Genomic DNA, 20,998 nt, shown 5'->3' on the forward strand with positions numbered 1-20,998 from the left:
AGACCTCAGCCACAGGGACCACAGCCACGGGGACCTCAGCCACAGGGACCACAGCTACGGAGACCTCAGCCACAGGGACTATAGCCACGGGGACCTCAGCCACAGGGACTATAGCCACGGGGACCTCAGCCACAGGGAGACCTCAGCCATGGAGACCTCAGCCATGGAGACCTCAGCCACAGGGAGACCTCAGCCACAGGGACCTCAGCCACGGAGACCTCAGCCACAGGGAGACCTCAGCCACGGGGACCTCAGCCACGGAGACCTCAGCCACGGGGACCTCAGCCACAGGGACCTCAGCCACAGGGACCTCAGCCATGGGGACCACAGCCACAGGGACCACAGCCATGGGGACCTCAGCCACGGGGACCACAGCCAGGGAGACAGCAGTCACTTTCGGACCCCAGAGCTTCCCTCCCGGCAGCAGCGTGGGCATCTGTCGTCAGCTGGTGACTCACATCGGAACCTGCCAGAAAGGACGAGCTGGAGGGCGAGGAAGCGCCTCTGCAGGATCCGGTACAGGGTGGTGTCCGTGAAGGTGGGCGCAAGGGCCAGGCCGGAGAAAACGGTGTCGTAAATGTCATCGAGCAGCAGCTCCAGACCTGAGCAGAGACATGTCAGGTGCAGCTTCCTTCCCAAAGGGGCTCCTGATCCCGCCACGTAAATGGTCTGGAGAGGACCAGAGCCGCCCTGGCCGGTGGCTCAGCGGTTAGAGGGTCCGCCTGCAGACCGAAGGGTCGCAAGTTCGCCTCCCGGTCAAGGGCACATACCTTGAGTTACAGGCCCGATCCTCGGCCTGCCCGGTCAGGCCCATGCGGGAGGCAACCCATGGATGTGTGTTTCTTTCTCCCCCTCCTCTCCCTCCCTTCCACTCTCTCTAAAATTCGGGTGAGGATTTAAAAAAAAATAGAGGACCAGACTAGAGCCTTCACCGGCATCCATCGGGCATCAGCTCGGAACCAGCCCTCAGTGGTTTCCTAAGCCAGGGCTGCTGGGAACCACTGTGCAGGCTGCTCGCACCCACGGAGCTTGATGAGAGCGAGGAGACAGGAGCCCATCCCTCCCCCACTGGCCCGGCGCAGAGCTGCATCTGCCAGGAGGGGGCGCCTCTCCCGTGCCCACAAAGGGGCCCCGTGGGCCTGAGCAGCCGTGTTCAGTGCACCATGCTTGAAGGTTTGCTAGCCGTGCCCCTAGGACACAGGCAGCCTGGTCGGGGTTCAGGCCCCAGGGCTCCCCCGGCTCTGCCGGTAATGAAGTTGAGGCTCTCAGGCCTGGCGATGCCACCCTCCCCTGGGATTGCCTGAGCCGTGCTTACCTGTCTCAGCCAGTTCCCGCCCTTGACTGTCCGCGCAGTGACAATACCCGGACACCTCGGGGAACCTTCTCCGGAAGGCGCTGAACGTCACGAATGCATCTGGAAACCTGAAGGGGAAGGACACGGACGTCACCGTTTCTTAGAAGGCAGCTCATCGCGCACAGAGGCGGGGAAGGCACGTCTGATTCTTTATGTCACGCCATCGGCTCCCGGCTTCCTGCGGGGAGCGTGTGTCTTTCCTGAACCGGTGTTACTGGCCAGAGCTGTGCCTCGCTGTCCTCTACCCACTGGCCGTCTTCCTCACTCGTGGCCCTCGACCGGTTTGCACCCGAGCCCGTGTCTCCTCGCGTCGGGCGGAACGTAGGGAACGCACGCAGCCTGAGCGCGCTCCCTCCGTGCAACATCACTCCGGAGGCGCCGGGCCCAGCCGCCTGCAGACATGTGGCACAGGGCGGATGACCTCATTGGGGAGATCAAAGAGCCTCGGAGCCTTCGCAGTCTGTTGAGAGCTTGACAAGGAGCCAGATCCCCCCACAGGGAGTTCCTGGGAAGGCCATTTCCCAGGGCCACCGTTTGCAAAAACACAAAATCAACATGACATCACTCACGGGGGCGAGACAACCCTTTCCAGAGGCTGAGGGAAAGCGTACGCGACTCACGGCTGACCTGGCGACTGCTGTCGGGGCTAACGGGCTGCGTTCCCACCGGGAGGTCACCTGAAACTCCGGTGATGGAAAGCAGGGCCTGAGCAAGCAGAGGGCTCGTTGCAGCTTTATGCAATACTGAGAGGTCTGTCTTTCCGTCCCAGGCAGCTGGCGCACGAGGCCCGCGCCGGCTGTGCGTCCAGCTGTGTCTGGGATCTACCCCCAAACAATCAGCACCCGGACTCTGCGGCTGTGGCATCCAGCCTAGCAATCCATGGAAGCAACATTCGTTTCCGGTGACAGGAAAATGAAGACGTAAATTGGAATGAACCCCCTCCATGGATGTGTACGCAACATTATGTGTAAAGGGTAGAGTGCGCAATGGCTTGTACATACACCCGCTGGGATGGGTGTGTACATGAACCAGGCCGGGGAGGCAATATATTGTGCAGAATCTGCTCGGAGCCTGAACATGAATTTGAATGGAAATGAATATGGAAAAAAAAAAAAAAAAAGCCCAGGAAAGTGCTACAGAATTGTGGATTTTTCCCATGTTGCTGGTCTATGATTGTGTGTACGTGATAGACATTATAGACAAAAGTTATAGACAAAAGACTGCCACAGTTCGTGAGTCATGCTTAACAGGAACTAAACACTCACTTTGCCCAGTCGGAGGTGTATGGTAACAGCTCATTCATTGGAACTTGGGATAATTCCATCCTCAAAGGGCTTTTCGTAGCCTAAGCGTGACTTCCATTCATTCAGCCACTACTTGACACAAGAGGATCCGCAAAATGTGTCATGCACATCGACCTGCTCATGAGCGAGGACGTTGGGATTCAGAGTAAAGAAGGACCAGTTCCAGGTCACCCAGCCACGACCAGGGGCCAGGTAGCCTAGCCCAGGGGTCGGCAAACTCACCAGTCCACAGAGTCAAATATCAATAGTACAACGATTGAAATTTCTTTGGAGAGCCAAAGTTTTTAAACTTAAACTTCTTCTAACGCCACTTCTTCAAAATAGACTCGCCCAGGCCATGGTATTTTGTGGAAGAGCCACACTCAAGGGGCCAGAGAGCCGCATGTGGCTCACGAGCCGCGGTTTGCCGACCACTGCCCTATTCCACGGCCAAGGCTCGTTCAACAACGGCGGCGCGTCGGATGGAGAGCTGCACTGAGACAGGGCCTGCCTGCTCTGCATTCGTGTCCGAATGTAAGTTCAAGTACGTTCAAGCTCTGAGTCTTCCCGGAGTTCTTTCTCCTGAAATCCAACTGGATGGGCAACCGGATGTCAGAACCGGTACCACCCTCTATGAATGTGGGGCTCCTCCCCCAGCATAATCCTCGTCACTAAGCTTGTTTACTGGCTGCTTTTGCCATTGGCATTGGCAAGGTCTTTGAACCATTTTCATCCCTAATACGCTCAGCCTCAGCCACGCGTTCACCTCCCTCTCACTGATCCCCCACCCTTCTCTGCCACCCCAAGAAAAGCCAAACTCACCCTACACTCTCCCTCGCCCTCGCCCTCCCTCTCTCTTCCTCCACCAGGTCCTGTGGAGTTCACCTAGTAAACACTCCTCCAAACTCTCTCTGTCTCTCCACCCTCCTCTCATTCAGCTACTCGAGCCCAAGTCATCCCCTCTCTCCTGGACCAGTCCCAGAGCCCCCAAACTCCCAGAGACGCCTCCCAGCACCCACTCTGCTTTGCCCCAATCCCAGTCCGTTCTTTTCTAAGTCCAACTACAATGGTTATTGAGATATTCCCACCCCAGGCTCAAAATCCGTGGTACAATATTGGGGAGGAGCATATTTATACTACAGAAAATACTCCTGCTTATCTGAATGGAAGTATAACTGGCCATCCTGTGTTTTTAATCTGGCAACCCTGGGTGCCAAGTCTAGACTTTCCACGTGGCCTCCGGGGCTCCTGCCGCTGTGCCCCGGGGAGTCGCCGGGCACGGGGCTGCTTATCGGAAAATTCCTGAATGTGGCTGGGCTTCCAGTAACCGGCTCCCTGACCCTTCCCATGACCTTCCTGAATCAAAGCGCACTCCGAGGCGACATGCTTGCTTACAAAAAGGAAAGGATCCCATTTCAGGAGTACGGGTTTTTTTTGTTTGTCTTCAACAATGGATGCTTAGTCCTGAACGTTTGCATTTAACTCGACTGCCCTCTTGTGGAAGGAGCTGTGACTTGCGCCTCAAACTGACAGCCACAAAGTTCTCCAATGCAGGGAGTGTAAATGTACATTGTAGGCCTACTGTGTGCGAGGCTCTAGGCCACGCCCTGTAGGGGAAATAGATGAATCGAGGTTGTGTGGGAGAGGAAAAGAAGCCAGACTGACCTGCAGTGCTTCTTAGAGGGGGGTTCCTTAACCGCTCTGGTGTTTCAGTTCCTCATTTGTGCGCTAGAGACCATGAATGTCCACCCGAGGATCCTTGTGAGGATGAACGTGGGCTGAAGGATGTCAATTCCCTGCACGCAGCAAGCACCCACTTGAACGTAAACTGAGCACACATTGGTTTGCATCCGTGAGCGTCACTAAATCAGACTCTTTGGAGATTCTTATGTGCTCACAGGCAGGCTACTCTCTGGGCCTGGGTGCGGGGGAGTGCAGGGGGGCGTGGGAGGAACCTAATCTACATTTGCTGAAGTTGGATTATACATTATTAATTCCCTACAAATGCATCATAATTTACAGTTTTCACAGTGGTTTCATAGACGAGGTTTCATCGGGTCTTCACCACGCGCTAAGAAGCAGAGAGTTGTCCCCATTTTACAGATGGGGAGACTGAGGCTCAGAGAGGGTGAGGGACCAGGCCACTTTGCCAAGCACTGTGAGCGTCTGAATGAGAGTCACGGGGCCAGGCAGGTGGCGCAGACGGACGGAGCAGGCAGCGCTGGCACCGCCGGCACCGCCGGCACCGCCACGGGACAGGGAGCCCCGGCGGGTGCGCGCTCCGTCCGAAAGCAGCGTTTCCGGGCCAGCGTCCTGGTGCCGGGGGAGAACACACACAGCCCCCATCTTGTTCTTCAGAATCAGGAACTCAGAATTTTCCATGTTAGGGTGGACGAGCGAAACCGCTGGCATTCAACGATTTGTACCCACACGAACAGAAACCTCAGGGTTCAACTGGAAACTCCCCAGCTCTTCAGGTGCCCTGCAGCTCCCACAAGCCCAGCCTGTGGGGCAGCCCCTACCCCCGGCTGCGTGTCTGTGGCCCCTGCCAGCACAGCCCGGGGCCCCCTCCTCACACAGGGAGAGACACGGGGTGTTTGGAGGACAGCCACATAGAGGCTCGGTTCTCTCAGCCGAATATCAGTATTCTCAGCCTAATATGCTCAGTTATGTTTAGTCCCCCCTTATCCGTGGGGGATACGTTCCAAGACCCCCAGGGGATGCCTGAGACCACAGAGTGGCAAACCCTATCTCTATGGACCGCTCCTTCCTACACAGACACACCTGATAAAGTGTAAATGCTGAAGTGGGCACACTAAGAGATGAGCAAAAAGCAGCTGGTAACGAAGGAGGACAAGTGCACCGATACGCCGCGATCAAGGTCCCACGGGCGTCTTACCGGCCTGCGCTCACCTTCTCCTTCGAGGGAAGCACCGGGCGGCCTCTCCGGGGGACCTGCCCCGCCAGCATCACTGCTCTTGTGCTTTGGGACCGTGAATCAATCAATCAGGGCGACTGGCCGCCAGCCACCAGGACACCACGACGGGGTATTGATCCGATAACCAACGTGGCTCCTAAGTGCCCACGGGCAGAGCACCCACGGCGTGGTGACGCTGGACGCAGGGCGGAGTCACGTGACCCAGAAGGTGTGCAATTTGCAAGGTGTGAATTGTTGACTTCTGGAATTCCGCCTTTCGTATTTTTTGGACTGTGGTGGGCCTTGCGTTATTGTTGTTTTGTTTTGTTTTGTTTTGTTTTGTTTTGTTTTGTATTTTTGTTAATCCTCCTCCAAGGATATTTTTCCATTGATTTTTAGAGAGAGTGGAAGGGAGGGGGAGAGACACATTGATTGGTTGCCTCCCCATGGAGCCTGCCACCGAGGTATGTGCCCTTGACCAGAATCGAACCCAGGACCCGTCAGTCCATGGGCCCACGCTCTACCCACTGAGCCAAACTGGCCAGGGCGGACCTCGGGTAACTGAAACCTCGGAGAGCAAAGCTGCGGATGAGGAGGGTCGGCGGCATTCAGAACGGCCCAGTCTCCCCCTCTCCCGGCTCCCCAGGGCCTTCACAAGAACAGGCAGGTGATCTGACTACTTGGCGGAGATCCACCACGCGTCTCCCTTTTGAGGTTTGCTATTTAAATCTTTAAACTTACTTGTAAGCGCACACATACACACCTTTTACAGAAAAGCATCGACATGATCATGCCCGTGCTGTTTATAGCACCGTCTTCCGTTCCTGCTCATTCCTGCTCCACAGGAGCCTGGCCCTCAAGTGCCCGTGACCCACCCAGCACGTGCCCACTCACACCACTCCCTGTGCCACCTGGTGCTCAGACACAGGATAACCACACATGCAGACGTGCACATGATCCGTTTGCTTGTGTGTTTTCTAAAAACTAAATCAGCCTGGTCCACATGACTCTGGTTGAGCGTGGACCTATGAACCGGGAGGTCACAGTTCGATTCCAGGTCAGGGCGCACGACCAGGTTGCGGGCTCGATCCCCAGTAGGGGGCGTGCAGGAGGCAGCCGCTCAACGATTCTCTCTCATCATTAATGTTTCTATCTCTCTCTCTCCCTTCATCTCTGAAATCAATAAAAAAAATAAATAAATAAAAACTAAACCCCATCCTGCTATCCGTGCCTTGTGTCTTGTAGCTGCAGCGCCCTCACCCCACCGGCTGGTGCGGTTCTGATGCATTCCGCTCAGTGCCACATAAATATTTACGGTGGGGACCCCGGGCGGCTCAGTCACTTTGTTCCCAGGTTTCTGCTGCGATGGAAACGGATGCAGGAGACATCCTAGTACCTATGTCCTCACCGTCTGGTGTGTTTACTCCCACGGGCTGGCTGGACCCGAGGGTTCATGCATTTTAATACTCATAGCGGCTGCCAGCCTGCTTTGTTCAAAGTGCGGCCGCCCTTCCGATGTCCTTCAGCAGCACATGAGCCCCGGCCTGCCTCTCTGATTCCCACTAGGCCGAGTGCTGACACCGCGCAGCCCCCAGCCCCCAGGGGAGCGCCCCTTACCTGTTGTAGCTGTGGACCAGGTCGAAGACCATCATGTCCGTGGTGTTGACAAACTTGCACTGCACGGGCAGAAACCCGCCGTCCGGAGAGCACTGCGGGGGCGACTTGCCCCCCACGCCGTGGAGAAGGCGGCGGTTCCTGATCTCACAGCTCCTGGGGCCTAGACGTTTCCAAGGAGAAATGCTGACATCTCGTGTGTGACCGGGTGCGTGTGCTTCTGCCGTCCGCCGGCCCCGAGTCATGCCCCCACGTGACAGCTGAGACCCAGACAGGGACCCGGGTCACCGAGACCCCGCAATGCTCCTCGGCATCGCCAGCGAGCACTGGTCGCCCACCACCACGTGGGAACATCAGGCAGGACCAGGAAGGCCTGGCGGGTGGGCTCCGCGGTTGAGCATCAGCCTAGGAACCAAGAGGTGGCCGGTTCCATTCCCGGTCAGGGCACGCGCCCAGGTTGTGGGCTCGATCCCCAGGGGGGGATGTGCAGGAGGCAGCCGATGATGTTACTCTCTCATCGTTGTTTCTATCTCTCTAGCCCTCTCCCTTCTTCTCTCTATAGAAATCAATAGAAACGTATTTTAACAAAGTAAAAAATATAAGCATGGAACAGACTGGAACCTCAGAGGGAAGGCGGCGGTGGTGGGTGGGTGGGAAGTGATCAACCAAAAACCTTGTATGCAAATATGCCTAACCCAGGGACACAGATAATAGGGTTAACCTTTTGCACTGGGATGTCGAGTGTGACTCCACACAGTTAGCATTAGAATAAAGGAATTGAGACCCAAGCGAGTGCAAAGGGTTAATAGGGTGGTAAAGGCCTGGGACGGGGTGGGGGGGGGGGGGGCAGGCTAGAAAAGGTCAATGGGGGGGCGGGGGTGGAGGCAGGCTAGAAGGGGTCAGTGGGGTGGGGGGAGAAATATGTAATACTTTCAACAATAAAGATTTTAAAAAATAATAATAATCAATAAAGGTCATTAGAAATTTTTTTAAAAAGAAGTCATAAGATCTTCCCTAAATGCTTTCATCTCTGCACCGAGGGCCAGGCCCTCTGCCCATGGTTTCGTTGGGAGAGGCACGCTCCCTCCTCCCTCCTCCCCGGGGGAGCCTGGGGACTTACATCTCGCGGGCCTGCCCCGCTGGCGGGTGCCGTACACCTCCATGCCCTCCGTGTCCACACACCAGCACTGCTCCCGCCGCAGGTCACACTGCACAGGCGCGTACTCCCCCGCGTCCTGGCACTGAGGGAGGTAGGGGGCGGCCGTGCCGTTGAGGTAGCCGCTCAGCAAGATCTGCTGCCGGTGCAGCTGGCAGAAGGACAGGCCTGTGGGCGAGGGGCAGCGTCAGGTCTCCGCCCAGGACGCTCCCGACCTCCCTAGAGGGTACACCAGGCCGCGGGTGCTCAGCGAGGTGGGGGCAGGCTCAGGACCAGCGTGTCCACCTTGATCCCGAGACTCCTTCCAGCATCCTGCGGCCGAGGCAGGAGGGGCAGGCTTCACCCTGCCCCTAGGTCTCCCGGACACCCCCCACCCCCACCCCTGCCTGGTGCTGCAGAGGTGGGTGGGGATGGAGCACAGGCCTGGCTGTGAACAGAGCTTGTCTCCGTTGGAATTTCCCCGCGTGCTTGCTGTGCAGCCTCGGAGAAGTCGCTTCCCCACTCTGTGCCTCCCTCTCCTTATCTATAGACTTATCAGAAAGTACATCTGCCTTCTTCAGTGACAGGAGGAGGGGTGACAGTAACGATGACTGCCCCTGATGAACATCCACGTGCGTTAACCCTCACGCACCCGTGAGGCCGATCCTATGTTCCTGGTACAGACGAGGAGCCGCAGCGCCGTGGGCGTGAGGCCTGGCCAGTGTCATCCAGGGAGTGTCAGGAGCCAGCCTGCGCCCCAGCCAGCGGGCCGGCCCCAAAAGACCAGCGCCCAAGTCCCAGCTCTCCTCCCCGACAGGATCGCTGATTCTAGACTCAATCTCACCGTTTAAAGATGACCAAAAAATTGTTTAATTAAATTTAAAAAAAAAGAAAAACAACCCTAGCTGTTTTGGCTCAGTGGATAGAGCGTCAGCCCAGAAAATGAAGGGTTGTGGGTTCGATTCCGGTCAAGGGCACGTACCTGGGTCGCAGGCTCGATCCCCAGCCCAGATCTGGGTGTGTGCAGGAGGCAACCAATCGATGTGTCTCTCTCACATCGAAGCTTCTCTCTGTCTCTCCCCCTTCCTTCTACTCTCTCAAAAAATCAGCGGAAAAATATCCTCGGGTGCGGACTAACTCACTAAACAAATAAACGTGGCCAGCTTAAGCTGCTCTTTGTTTTAGGCTCAACTAAATCATGCCCCAAACAGGGACTGCTTCTCTGAGTGCGCATCAGAGTCGTTGTTTTAACAGGGAAGTTTCTCCCCGAGTCTCAAATCTCAGAAACACTCAGTAGACACGTTTGGGGTGCCCATGCTGCTCTCTGGGTCACAGCCTGGAATGTCTGCTCACAGGGGGACTCGGCCTCAGACCCAGGCCCTGGTACAGGGCGGCCGGGGGCAGGGTGGGGAGGGACTCAGCACCAGGCCCAGGCCCTGGTACAGGGCGGCGGGGGGCCGGGGGGGGGGGGGGGGGGACTCAGCACCAGGCCCAGGCCCTGGCCCGGAGGGGAGGGACTCAGCGCCTACTTGCTGACCAAGTGCCTTGATTGTCCCACTCGATTTCACAGGAGCCCTGCAGGACAGGGGCCTGGCGTGCAGGCCTGTCAGCCTCACGCCAGGAGCAGCAGCGGCCCAGAGGGACACTGGCCTGGTCACATGCCATGCCCTAGCAAGGTCCCCCCTTCCCATGGGACACCTCAGTCCCCTCCTTTCACACTTACACGCCACGGGCCGCCCGGGCTGCCTGCTGCCCGCCACCTCCCTGCCGTCGGCGCCCACACACCAGCAGGAGCGGCCGTCACTCTGGCACTGGACGGTCCTGAGGCGGGGAGACACCCGTGTGGACAATGAGGGCTCCCGAAGCCGCACCCAGGCTCCCTGTCCTCGGCCTCCCATCTCCCCAGCTGTGATGCGTGTGATTATGGAGAGAGGGAATCGGGGGGGTGGGGGGTTTGAGTAGGGAGGAGGGGGTGACGGGAAGGCAAGCTCTCCTCTCCTGGCTCGCTGACCCCTGCAGCCTCATCACCCATGCTCCAGCCCCAGGGGGAGAATGAGTGGTTTTTAAGGCCCCTTTGGACCCTGCGAGTCCACGCGGCTGAGGGAGCCCCTACCGGAAGCTGCCGTCCTCGGCGCACTGGGGGACGTGGTCGGCTCCCTCCTGGGAGGCCCTGGCCCTCTGCAGCTCGCAGGGACGGAGCGGCTGGGCGTCCACCTGGTACTCTGCGGAGAGGGACGCGTCAGAGCGCGTGGCGGGGACTCCGGGAACCAGGACGGATCCCGTAAGCACAGGGTCTCATTGCTGGCATCATCACCAACCATGAGGTTCCAACCACAATTTTTCAACTGATCACACTTTTCCAAGTAGGATATTAGCTCATTTAATTCTCAACAAAAGCCTGGGAGGGGAAGGGAGGGGAGGGGGGTGAAATCTCCATTCTGTCCATGTGACACTAAGACCGGGATGGGAGAGTGACCTGCTCAGGGTCACACAGCTGCCGAGAGAAGGGTTCAGGGCAAACCGTGGGCTGCACCTGCCCCCAGACGCGGTCGGGCGTGCTGTCGAATGATCAGGCCCTCCCTGCAGACAGAGCACCCCCGGGCACAGAGTAGAAATACGGATTAACGAATGAGTCTCGCGTGTCTCGTTTGCACTGAGAACACATGAAATACGCAAGGTCTTACTCGGAAAGCGCATCAGGAGGTGAGTGCCACCTGCTTCCTTTCCAGCGAGGAAGCTGAAGCCTAGACGCACCCAAAGGCACACAGGAAGTGGCGGGGCCACGCCCAGAGCGCAGGCGCATTGCACGCCATGGGTAAGTTTTCACACGACCTGCTGACTACCCAACACCTGATGACCGAGGCCTCGAGACGGCTAAGGAAATAAAACACTGTCCAGGTCAAAAGCTTGCTAACAGCGGCCCGGCCGGCGTGGCTCAGTGGTTGAGCATCAGCCTATGAATCAGGAGGACACGGTTCCATTCCCAGTCAGGGCACATGCATGGGTTGCGGGCTCCATCCACTGTGTAGGGCAGGGGTCCTCAAACTTTTTAAACAGGGGGCCAGTTCACTGTCCCTCAGACCGTTGGAGGGCCGGACTATAGTTTAAAAAAACTATGAACAAATTCCCATACACACTGCACCTATCTTATTTTGAAGTAAAAAAACAAAACGGCAAAAACACCCGCATGTGGCCCGCGGGCCGTAGTTTGAGGACGCCTGGTGTAGGGCGTGTAGGAGGCAGCCAACCAATCATTCTCTGATGTTTCTACCTCTGTCTCCCTCTCCCTTCCTCTCTGAAATCATATAAGTATACTTTTTTTAAAAATATATTTCTTTATTGATTTCAGAGAGGAAGGAAGAGGGAAAGAGAGATAGAAACATCAATGATGACAGAGAATCATTGATTGGCTGCCTCCTGCACGCCCCCTACTGGGGATCGAGCCCACAACCCGGGCATGTACCCTTGGCCGGAATCGAACCTGGGACTCTTCAGTCCACAGGCTGACGCTCTCTCCACTGAGCCAAACCGGCTAGGGCTGAAATCATATAAGTATACTTTTTAATAATTCGCGAACAGCGGGAGGTGCGGGAGTTAGAATTAAATTATGAAGATTGAGTTTCCCAACTCCTGTGCCCCAATCACTAGCTAAGTGACCTTAGACAGTTGAGACCACCTCTCAGAACCTCTGTCTCTTCATCTAGAAAGGAAAGAGCAAAAAAGCGACCTGGGGACACTGCAGGGATTAAATGAGACCAAGGATGTGCAAAGGCCCCGGGGCAGAGCCTGGCTGGCTTAGGGGCTCTGTGCTCCCTCCTCCCGCTGCTCCATGGCCTTGGGTGGGGAACTCACCAAAGATGTTGGCTGACACCAGGCGGGCGGAGGCCAGCAGGCCGAAGGTCCACAGGGCCAGCGCCATCCTGGGCCCTTCAGGGGTGAAGGGGGAGAGGCGCTCCTGCCCCAGGGCTCGGGCCAGGGAGCCTTTATGGAGCTGCTGTGCCCACTGCCCCCGCCCACGGGCACTCAGGAGAGCAGCGCCGCCCTGTCTCCTCTCTGCGCACAAGGGCTTTCTGCTCCCCGAGGACACTCGTGTGGCCAGTGGGGGGTGAGAGTCTTGCTGAGGACATGGGGGTGCAGAGTAGGGTTGGGTGGCTTCCAGATTCATCTTTACACAGAAAAGGCGAAGCTCGGGGCTTTGTGGGCAACAGGCTCAGGCCCACAGGGAGAAAAGCCATCCCGCTTCCTTCTTCCCTCCCTCCACCCCTCCTTCCTTCCTTCTCCCCTCCCTCCCTCCCTCCTTCCCTTCCTCCCTCCCTCCCTCCTTCCCTCTTTCCCTCTACCAATATTTGTGTTAGAGCCCAACAGTAGCAGACAGGAGCTAGGCAGTGAGGGTATGGCAGAGAACAAAACAGGCACAATCAGTGACAGGATGGCCCGGCCGGCGTGGCTCAACCAGGAGGCCATGGTTCAGTTCCTGGTCACAGTCAGGGCACATGCCCGGGTTGCGGGCTAGATCCCCCATGTGGGACGTGCAGGAGGCAGCCGATCAGTGACTCTCTCTCACCATTGATGTTTCTATCTCTCTCTCTCCCTCTTGCTGCCTCTCTGAAGTCAATAAAAATACATATTTTTTAAAAACACAGTATTTGTATATATAACTACTCAGTGTTGGTTACTATCTCATTTTTGTGTTTGTGATACAAACCACGGAAAGTAAAGCTCAGCAGTTATTTGAACTGACAGCGTGTGGGCTTAAAAACAGGCGAGAAGCCTGCTCTGCTCAGCCTTCCTGAGGAATTGCGCCAGCCCACGGCTCCAACATCTCTGGGTCCAGCACCAGCACCAGCACCAGCACCAGCTCCAGCTCCAGCCCCAGCCCCAGCTCCAGCTCCAGCTCCAGCCCCAGCTCCAGCTCCAGCACCAGCACCAGCTCCAGCTCCAGCCCCAGCCCCAGCTCCAGCACCAGCTCCAGCCCCAACTCCAGCTCCAGCACCAGCTCCAGCTCCAGCTCCAGCCCCAGCCCCAGCTCCAGCACCAGCACCAGCTCCAGCACCAGCACCAGCACCAGCACCAGCACCAGCTCCAGCTCCAGCACCAGCACCAGCTCCAGCTCCAGCACCAGCACCAGCTCCAGCCCCAGCACCAGCACCAGCTCCAGCACCAGCTCCAGCCCCAGCTCCAGCTCCAGCACCAGCTCCAGCTCCAGCACCAGCTCCAGCTCCAGCACCAGCACCAGCACCAGCCAGACTTGTCTGTCAAGCTTCCGGCCCATGCTGCCTGTGTGCTGCACAGACATTTCACACCCCACATGCACCTCCACATGCTGCTGCTGTCCCGTAGCAAACCTGAGTGCGTCCTGAGCCTCCACCCTCCCATCTCACAGCCTCTGAATCCTACAGCAAGCCCTCACTCACCCCTTGGGCATGGGCCCCCCACACACACCCTCGCTGCCCCTGCCTCCTTCGGGCCCCCCAGCCTGACCAGCTGACCGGCACAGCCTCCCCCTGGCCTCCCCACTCCCGCCCTGGCCCTGGCCAGGCTGCTTCTCGGCTGTAGGGGTGGCGGATGGAGACACACGCTTGGGTGTGAGAAGCACGGGCAGGGCTTGGCGACCACTCCGCCCCGGGGAGTGGGCATACGGAGAATGAGACGTGGACTTAGGTGACTGGAGAGGGTGTAAAGGAGGCGCCGAGGGGGAGCTCCCCCAGCGGCCCCTGCCACCCCCTGTATGGGCAGGTTAGCCCGGGGCTGTGGGAGCCAGCGCTGTCCTGTCAGGATGGGCATCACAGCCCGCTGGGCCAGCCACCAGGGCGCACGCGCAAAGCGGGCCCCCAGCCTGTGCCCAGTCATCCTCGCTGGCCCGGGCCCCGGAAAGCAAGTGGCGTCGGCGCCTCCTGCCTGGCCAGGCGCTCTGCTCCACTGGGTTTGGTGCCTCGGGGACCCTGGGATTCACATCCTAGGGGAACGCGTGCTGTGAGGTCAAGGAACTGGGGACAGGGAGCTGACGCCACTTCAGACCCCCCTGGAGAGGGCGACGCCCGGGCAGACTGGGCACCGAGGGCCCCAGGAGAGGTGCTTCTCTCCACCCAAGCAGCAGAGCGTGAGCCAGAGGCACGCAGGCACAGCCTCTGCACCCCGAAACCGCTCTCATTGTGACTCAGCTCCTTGTCCCCAGGGCCCGCTCCTGCTCGGGCCTCCGTCACGCTGCTGGGCAGGCTCCCCACCGGCCCTGCCACCTCTCCTCTCCCTGGCCCCAAACACAACCTCTTAACCTCCTCTCCCACCCCCTTCCTTCTCCAAGACGGGGTCTGTGCCTAACTAACGGACGCCTCCTGGAGATTGGGGGGAACTGGGGAGTGAGTGGGACACAGGGGAGGAAATGCTTTGAGACATCAGACGTCACTGTCCCTGAACCCATCGGCCGTCACCCACCCGAGACCCACCGAGCCTCTGCCCTCGCAGCCCAGCCAGGCCCTGCGAGACGGTGTCTCCCCAAGTCCCACCCTGGGAACTCACAGCCGCACACACCCTCCCGGTCCGGGCCATCGTGGCCGTCCTGGTGCTGGACTCTGCTCCAAAGGTGGACAGACACACTGCCCTCCGCCTGCCGAGCACAGCGGACCCGGACGCTGCAGACAGAGACAGGCGACTGGGCAGTGGAGACCAGAGGAACCACGTGGCAGCGAGTGCCCTGGAGTTCACTTTGCCTCGTGTGTCTCAGACCGGGCACTGGAGAAACAGCAATCTAGAAAATTCCAAAAAGCTTAGACCCCCTCCCATCCCACCTGCCCCCCCCTCACCACCACCACCAAAAAACCTCTGGAGCCACAGGTCCAGGAAAGGGGCAGCGAACACCAGAGATACCTGGCTCCTCCCCTCCCTCCCTAGCAGAGGCTGCTGGGGAGGCTGAGCCCTGAGCCAGGGGGGCGACCAGCCGCGTGAGGAGAGGGCGACCACGGCTGTCACCCTGGCTGGGCAGCCCTTCTCATTGTGGGGTCCTGGAGGCCCAGGGGGGAGCCTGGACATCCACCCCTCCCGGTGGTGACAATAAGGTGCCTCTCCCCCTCCCAGCGGGTGGTGTCCAAAGGGGCCCCGGGACAGGTAGGAGGGTCACCACCTCCCAGCGGAGTCACTGAAGGTCACATGGGAACCTAACACCCCACCCCACTAGGGCCTGTCCCCTGCGGTGTCAGCAGAGACGCGGCAAGAACCTGGATTCCCGCTCCCCCCTTCCAGCCCGGCAGCAATGAGGGAGTGGTCTCATCTGAAGACACGACAAGAACAAGACACAGTAGCACAGCCAGGCCCTGAGCGGGGAGTGTCCCTAGACACACAGGGGCTTCTCCGGGTGGGACAAGAATCCAGGCGCCACGCCCGGCACTCACAGGTTAGGGAGGCTCCGAGCCACTGCTGAGAAAAAGGAGATATAAATTCCTTGTCCAGGGTGTAACCCGAACAGGGAAAAGGGGAGCGCTCTTGTTTTTAAGCACAAATGAAAGGTACAGTACCAATCCTGAAATACACTGGCAGACTTACTCCACACATGGAATACAGGCACGTAATTTTTCTTTAATGGGCAAGTTTAAGCAACTTCTCCAGTGTCACCTCTACTGAAGTTGCCACGCCTCAGTGGAGGCTGACGAAGCTACTGCGCGGGGACACCCAGGACTGGGTTCTGTCTGCTGGACGTGGCACCTGTGTCAGGCTCAGAGCCTCACGGGCAAGACAGTGCTAACGACTGGGCCGCACGTTCTTCTCGTCTTCCCATCAAAACACAAGGCCGCAAAGAGGCGCGCGGGAGCCGCCAGGTATGTGGAATCGTTTTAATAAAGTGTTTTACATACAGTACCTTACATATAGAACAGTGTGTTTGCAAATTTAAATAACATCTGAATGTACAGTGGCATGAATTCTTATCAAAGATAAATTCAAGTTTCCTGCCTCTTAGTTCAGAATGCACCTATACAGACCCCTAGAACTGATCCATAGAACGAGGCATAAAATATTCAAGTGTCATGTCATCAAACAGCCTCCTCTGAACAGCCTTTCTTCCCCCCTTTTTAAAAGAGTTCCAAAACCTGTACATACATTTTTAAATTTTAAAAACAGTCTCGTTAAAAGGTAACATTTCATGTTAACCACCAATTCTTATAGTCTATAGTAATAAAACTAGATATGTAGATATAAATATGTGTGGGCTATGTACATATGTACGCCGAGTGTTTGCTTCAAACAAGCGTCCACGCGGCCGCATCCCTGCGCGAGCACGTGCAGGCGCACAGGGCGCTGCGGGCGGGACCGGGCTCCGAGCCCAGCAAGAGCTGACACAGCAACTTGGTTGCCTTTGGTTTCAGAAACGGGTCCATCTGTGATCCAAGTGAAAAGTTCTGAGTGCGCATGTATTTTTAAAAATAAAATTCATCTTCAGAAACGCAGCTTTTCCAGTATTCCACCACCAGCAGTCGGGAGCCCCAGCCAGGCCGTCCGGGTCGCTCCCGGCCTCGTCCCGCTGAGGGTATTTCCCGTTGCTTTTCCGAAGGAAACACCGAGCAGTCGGGATCAGGCGGTGCGCGAAGCCTGCATGCTGCAATCGCCTGTGTGTCGTCCGCAGTGCAGTGACATGCGCGCTTCTGAAGGCCCGGTGGCATCTGTAAGACGTGGGGGCAACTCCCATGACACCTAAAATTCTCCTTCCAGCCATACCATCTGCATTTGGCACACTGACCCTTCTGCAATCCGTTTCGTTTTCAATGAGCTTAGTGCCCGCAATGAACTCCAACTACCTGGTGTTTGCTTTTAGAATTCCATCGGAGTGAGGTGCGAATTCCACACCTGTTCTCCCGGGAAGTGAGGCTGCTGCCGTCAGTTTTCCGATTAAGGACATTCCTCACCTGAGAAACGGCTCATGATCCTTAGAAGTGGAAACAGTCTGTTTCAAAGCAGCTGGTCAGCTGCGGAGAAGACGGCTCTCATGGCAATTCCGTAACTCTCAGAGCTTGGGTTTCCTCTGTATGTTTGGTGGTTTTTTTTGGCCAAATGCTGGTTTATAAACAAGGATCTCCCTACTACAAACTATATAGATACAGCGTATTTCTTTCTATGGCGTCTTGAGTTTTATGTAATCAACTACTCAGAAACCCTGCCCATTCAATTCCCTCAGTAGAGTCCATTCCACTTCCACTGATCTTGGCAATGTCATTGTAGCTTGCTCATAAACTGATTTTCACATTAGCATCCTTGATAAAGTTGTTCATTTTCCTTTTCAGGGTGCCAGGCTATGATGTCACAAATCAGGAAGTGACCAAACAGCCCTACGCTGTTACTACCCACCCAGCAGCCACGTGGGCAGTGAACACCCCCCCCCGCTGGAGAGCGCCCCGCCCTCTCCCGCAGGCTCGGTGGTCAGAGCGCAGCGTCATACGGAGCACAGCGTGGCTATCTGCTGCACCTTGCCCATGTCCATCAGCAGCTGCTTGAGGTGGCGCTTAAGCTGGGGCAGTCTTGTGAGAGGGTCGGGCGGCTCCAGCTCCCCTGTGAAATCCAGCCAGCTCTCCAGAACTAAAAGAGAGAACACATATGAATGGAACTAGAAGACCAGCCAAAACTGGTATAATGAGAAGGCTACAAACATGATGGAGACAGTTCACTTCCCTTTTTGTAGAAGGCCAATATGCACAGCATTTAGCAGCCTTTATATCTTATCCCACAAGGGTTCGAGTCCCTCTTGGTAAGTTTAACCTACTGTGATTTTAGGTAATTTTTCTCTTTATATATGTTTAAATTAAGTTTTTTTTTTATAAAAATCAATTTTGATTGATTTCAGAAAGAAAAGGAAAGGGAGAGAGATAGAAACATCAATGATGGGAGAGAATCATTGATTGGCTGCTTCCTGCACGTCCCCTATTGGGGAGGAGCCTGCAACTCGGGCATGCCTTTGACCGCAATCAAACCCGGGACCCTTCAGTCCCCAGGCAGACGCTCTATCCACTGAGCAAAACTGGCTAGGGCAAATTAACTCCACTGTGAATGTCTCCTTTTACTCTCTCATGGAATAGAGAGAAAAAAGAAAATGTGACACTATCCCCTATTATTATTAATAAAAATTGTAGAATGCAAATTAATTGCATTCTGCCTGGACTCTTAGTATGTTTATGTGTTTTTAAAAAGTAATGACAATTCAAATTGAAAAGGACACAAATTGCCACCTACTCTCTTTTGTTAAAAACGAACTTCCGGTTAGAGCAGCTGAGTTTCCCTTAAAATGAAGTAGAGACCGTTTAAGCCTAAATGAATAGTTACTGTGAGCAGGCACAGGGCAATATTTCATAAATATCCACCTTCAAAAACAAAACACAAACCCTAAGATTATGCAGTCACATTGTCCCAAGCTTGGAGACCGCCATGCTAGCTGTGTAAGCACATGTAAAGGGAGCGAGGGAGCATTATCGGCATGGCCAGCACCTGCAGCCTCCACCCCACAATTTAAAAAGCCTTAAACAGCTCTAGCCCTCAGTGATTAGAGCATCGGCCCGAGGACTGAGGGTCCTGGGTTCAATTCCAGTCAAAGGGCATGTACCTCAGTTGCAGGCTCGATCCCAGGCCCTGATCGGGGCTCTCTCTCACATCAATGTTTCTCACTCTCTCTCTGTCTCTCCCTCTCCCTTTTACTCTCTCTAAAAAAAATTAATGGGAGAATATTCTCAAATGAGGATTAACAACAACAAAAAAGCCTGAAACAACTTCTTCATAATTACACACTGTAGTAACTGCATTTTAGTTCTTCCTTAAATTACCATCAACTTCTTTTTCGATGAGATCCATCCTGCTGGTGACTTCATTCTGCACGTTCTCGATGTGCGTAAGGAGGTTGAGCTGCCACTGCAGATGTGCGTCTCCTGGGTCTTCAGAGCCCTTTTTATCATTATAAACAAATACCATATTCTTTTCAGCTGGATTCTTCGCCAAAACACCATTGAAAAAACAAAGAGTTGGATGTAATGTACCGTCATAAAGAAAGATACATTATAAACCTCATCACCCACAAAGATCAGCAAAATCCAATCAAACTCCTAGACTATTCTTAAGGAAGTCTAGCCTATAATCAAATGACAGCTGATGGTCTATAAGAGCAGACATTTCCGCTCCATCTCCCCACAATGCCTAGCAGCATAGTGCTACACAGGATCAAAGGTATTGACTAAAACTCAATAAACAAATGAACTCACTAATGACGTCTATAATTAGAATGTCCAGCTAATTCAGACTGACCCCTCCCTCAATTCGTCTTAACTGATGACACACACAGATGGCAGGCAAAAAGCAATGATGGAAAAATCAAGAAAGTTGGCCAAGACCAGTTTAAAGTCTAATTAACTGCAGGCGGGAATGGACTGATGCAGTGAAATCAATGAGGCAAGGGAAAGAGAAAACTCTTAAAAACTTAAGTGCAAACTGCTTGGTGCACACACACCAAATCTGAACTCAGAAATAACCCATTTCACAAAAGGAATATTAATTTGACAACAATTTCACAAGTTTTATGAAATGCAAGCTTCCCAAATTCTGCCAAATATTTATTGATGGTGATTACTTGATACAGGGAGCCAGACAATAAAGAACTAACGTGAAAGTGGCATTGCGAATTGAAACTCCATTTTGTGAAGATGAAGGCACATCCCTGACAATCCCTGTGAACAGAAGGAGGTTTATAGATGTTCACTGGACACAGCTCTAGGAATTCAACTTATCGCATAATGGAGCTGATATGTATATACAAATATGCTAACTTTTTTAAAAGAGGATTAAAGTGGCACCTTTTATCTAACACATAAAAAAGACACATTCTATTAAAATATATACACACCCATGTGCACGTTCGTGTTCTCACCCAGACATTTCCAGTTGGAATAAAATGTGGGAATCTAGGTGTGCTTATAAAATTGAAACTTTTGTTAGGGCAAAAGTTCACTGAAATACTACAATCCTGACTTAGCGGACAATTCAATGTGCAAAGGGCCAGTGTTTTCTTGTCGAGAAAGCAAAAACCGTCTTTCCCCTCAGGAGGCACGGCACACTCGGAAATGGAAGCGAGCTCTGGGACTCAGGTGGGGACTCTTTCCCTCTGCTGACCTAGCACGCGTCCCCTCCCAGACACGTGGACGAGTCCTACCTGTGCAGGCGCCCCATCTTCTCTCCCCGGGCCCTGCGCACGGCGTCTCTCTCGCAGGTACAGTTCCTGTTCTTCCTCAAAACTGCTGAGGTCATCCTCCTCGGAGCTCCCGGGGTCTGCGAGAGCTTTGCAGTCCCGGCCGGAGCTCGGCGGCTTCTGGTAGCTGTGCTCGCTGGTTATGTAGGTTCCTTCCGCCTTCAGGGGCGCACGGGGTGGCTCCTTGTGGTTGTGCACATGGGGCTTCTTTTCTTCAGGAGTAACTGTGTCTTGCACGGTTACTTTTTTCTCTACCCCTGCAATGACTTGATCTTGGTCTTTCCGCTTCCCAGAACAGGCCCAGAGATGAAGGTCAGGATGGTGTTTATTCCTTAAAGCAAAGTTGGAGAAACAGCAATTTAAAAAAAAAAAAATCTAGCAACAAGTACAACGCATAGTAAGTTTCACAATCAGAATTACAGCTAGCCTGGTGATGCTGCCTTCTGTGCGCGGAGTGCCTGCCTCAGGCCGACGGACCCCCAACTCTCAC

The 20,998-nt window shown here is 55.2% G+C and overlaps 2 protein-coding genes across 8 annotated transcripts in view; both read right to left on the reverse strand.

The window, feature by feature from the left end:
- Positions 1-12,222, reverse strand: part of TG (thyroglobulin) — a gene marked incomplete at its 5' end in the record, with an annotated part of 161,903 nt that extends 149,681 nt beyond the window's left edge. Inside the window, 7 exons of the mRNA XM_079796113.1 lie at positions 459-602; positions 1,316-1,422; positions 7,172-7,331; positions 8,289-8,492; positions 10,027-10,124; positions 10,417-10,525; positions 12,156-12,222. Of these exons, the coding sequence (XP_079652239.1) occupies positions 459-602; positions 1,316-1,422; positions 7,172-7,331; positions 8,289-8,492; positions 10,027-10,124; positions 10,417-10,525; positions 12,156-12,222 (889 nt within the window). The remainder of the gene's footprint in view (positions 1-458; positions 603-1,315; positions 1,423-7,171; positions 7,332-8,288; positions 8,493-10,026; positions 10,125-10,416; positions 10,526-12,155) is intronic.
- A 3,890-nt stretch (positions 12,223-16,112) lies between these two features.
- The window catches only part of PHF20L1 (PHD finger protein 20 like 1), a 58,456-nt gene continuing 53,570 nt past the window's right edge, over positions 16,113-20,998 (reverse strand). For all 7 annotated transcript variants that reach the window (XM_079795945.1, XM_079795944.1, XM_079795943.1 and 4 more), the window contains 3 exons: positions 20,473-20,839; positions 19,097-19,259; positions 16,113-17,861 (listed from right to left, as the gene is read on the reverse strand). In XM_079795945.1, coding sequence (XP_079652071.1) covers positions 17,719-17,861; positions 19,097-19,259; positions 20,473-20,839 — 673 coding nt within the window. In that variant the 3' untranslated portion in view covers positions 16,113-17,718. The remainder of the gene's footprint in view (positions 17,862-19,096; positions 19,260-20,472; positions 20,840-20,998) is intronic.

Source organism: Cnephaeus nilssonii (genome assembly GCF_951640355.1).
Source record: "Cnephaeus nilssonii genome assembly, chromosome: 18".
NCBI lineage: Eukaryota > Metazoa > Chordata > Mammalia > Chiroptera > Vespertilionidae > Cnephaeus > Cnephaeus nilssonii.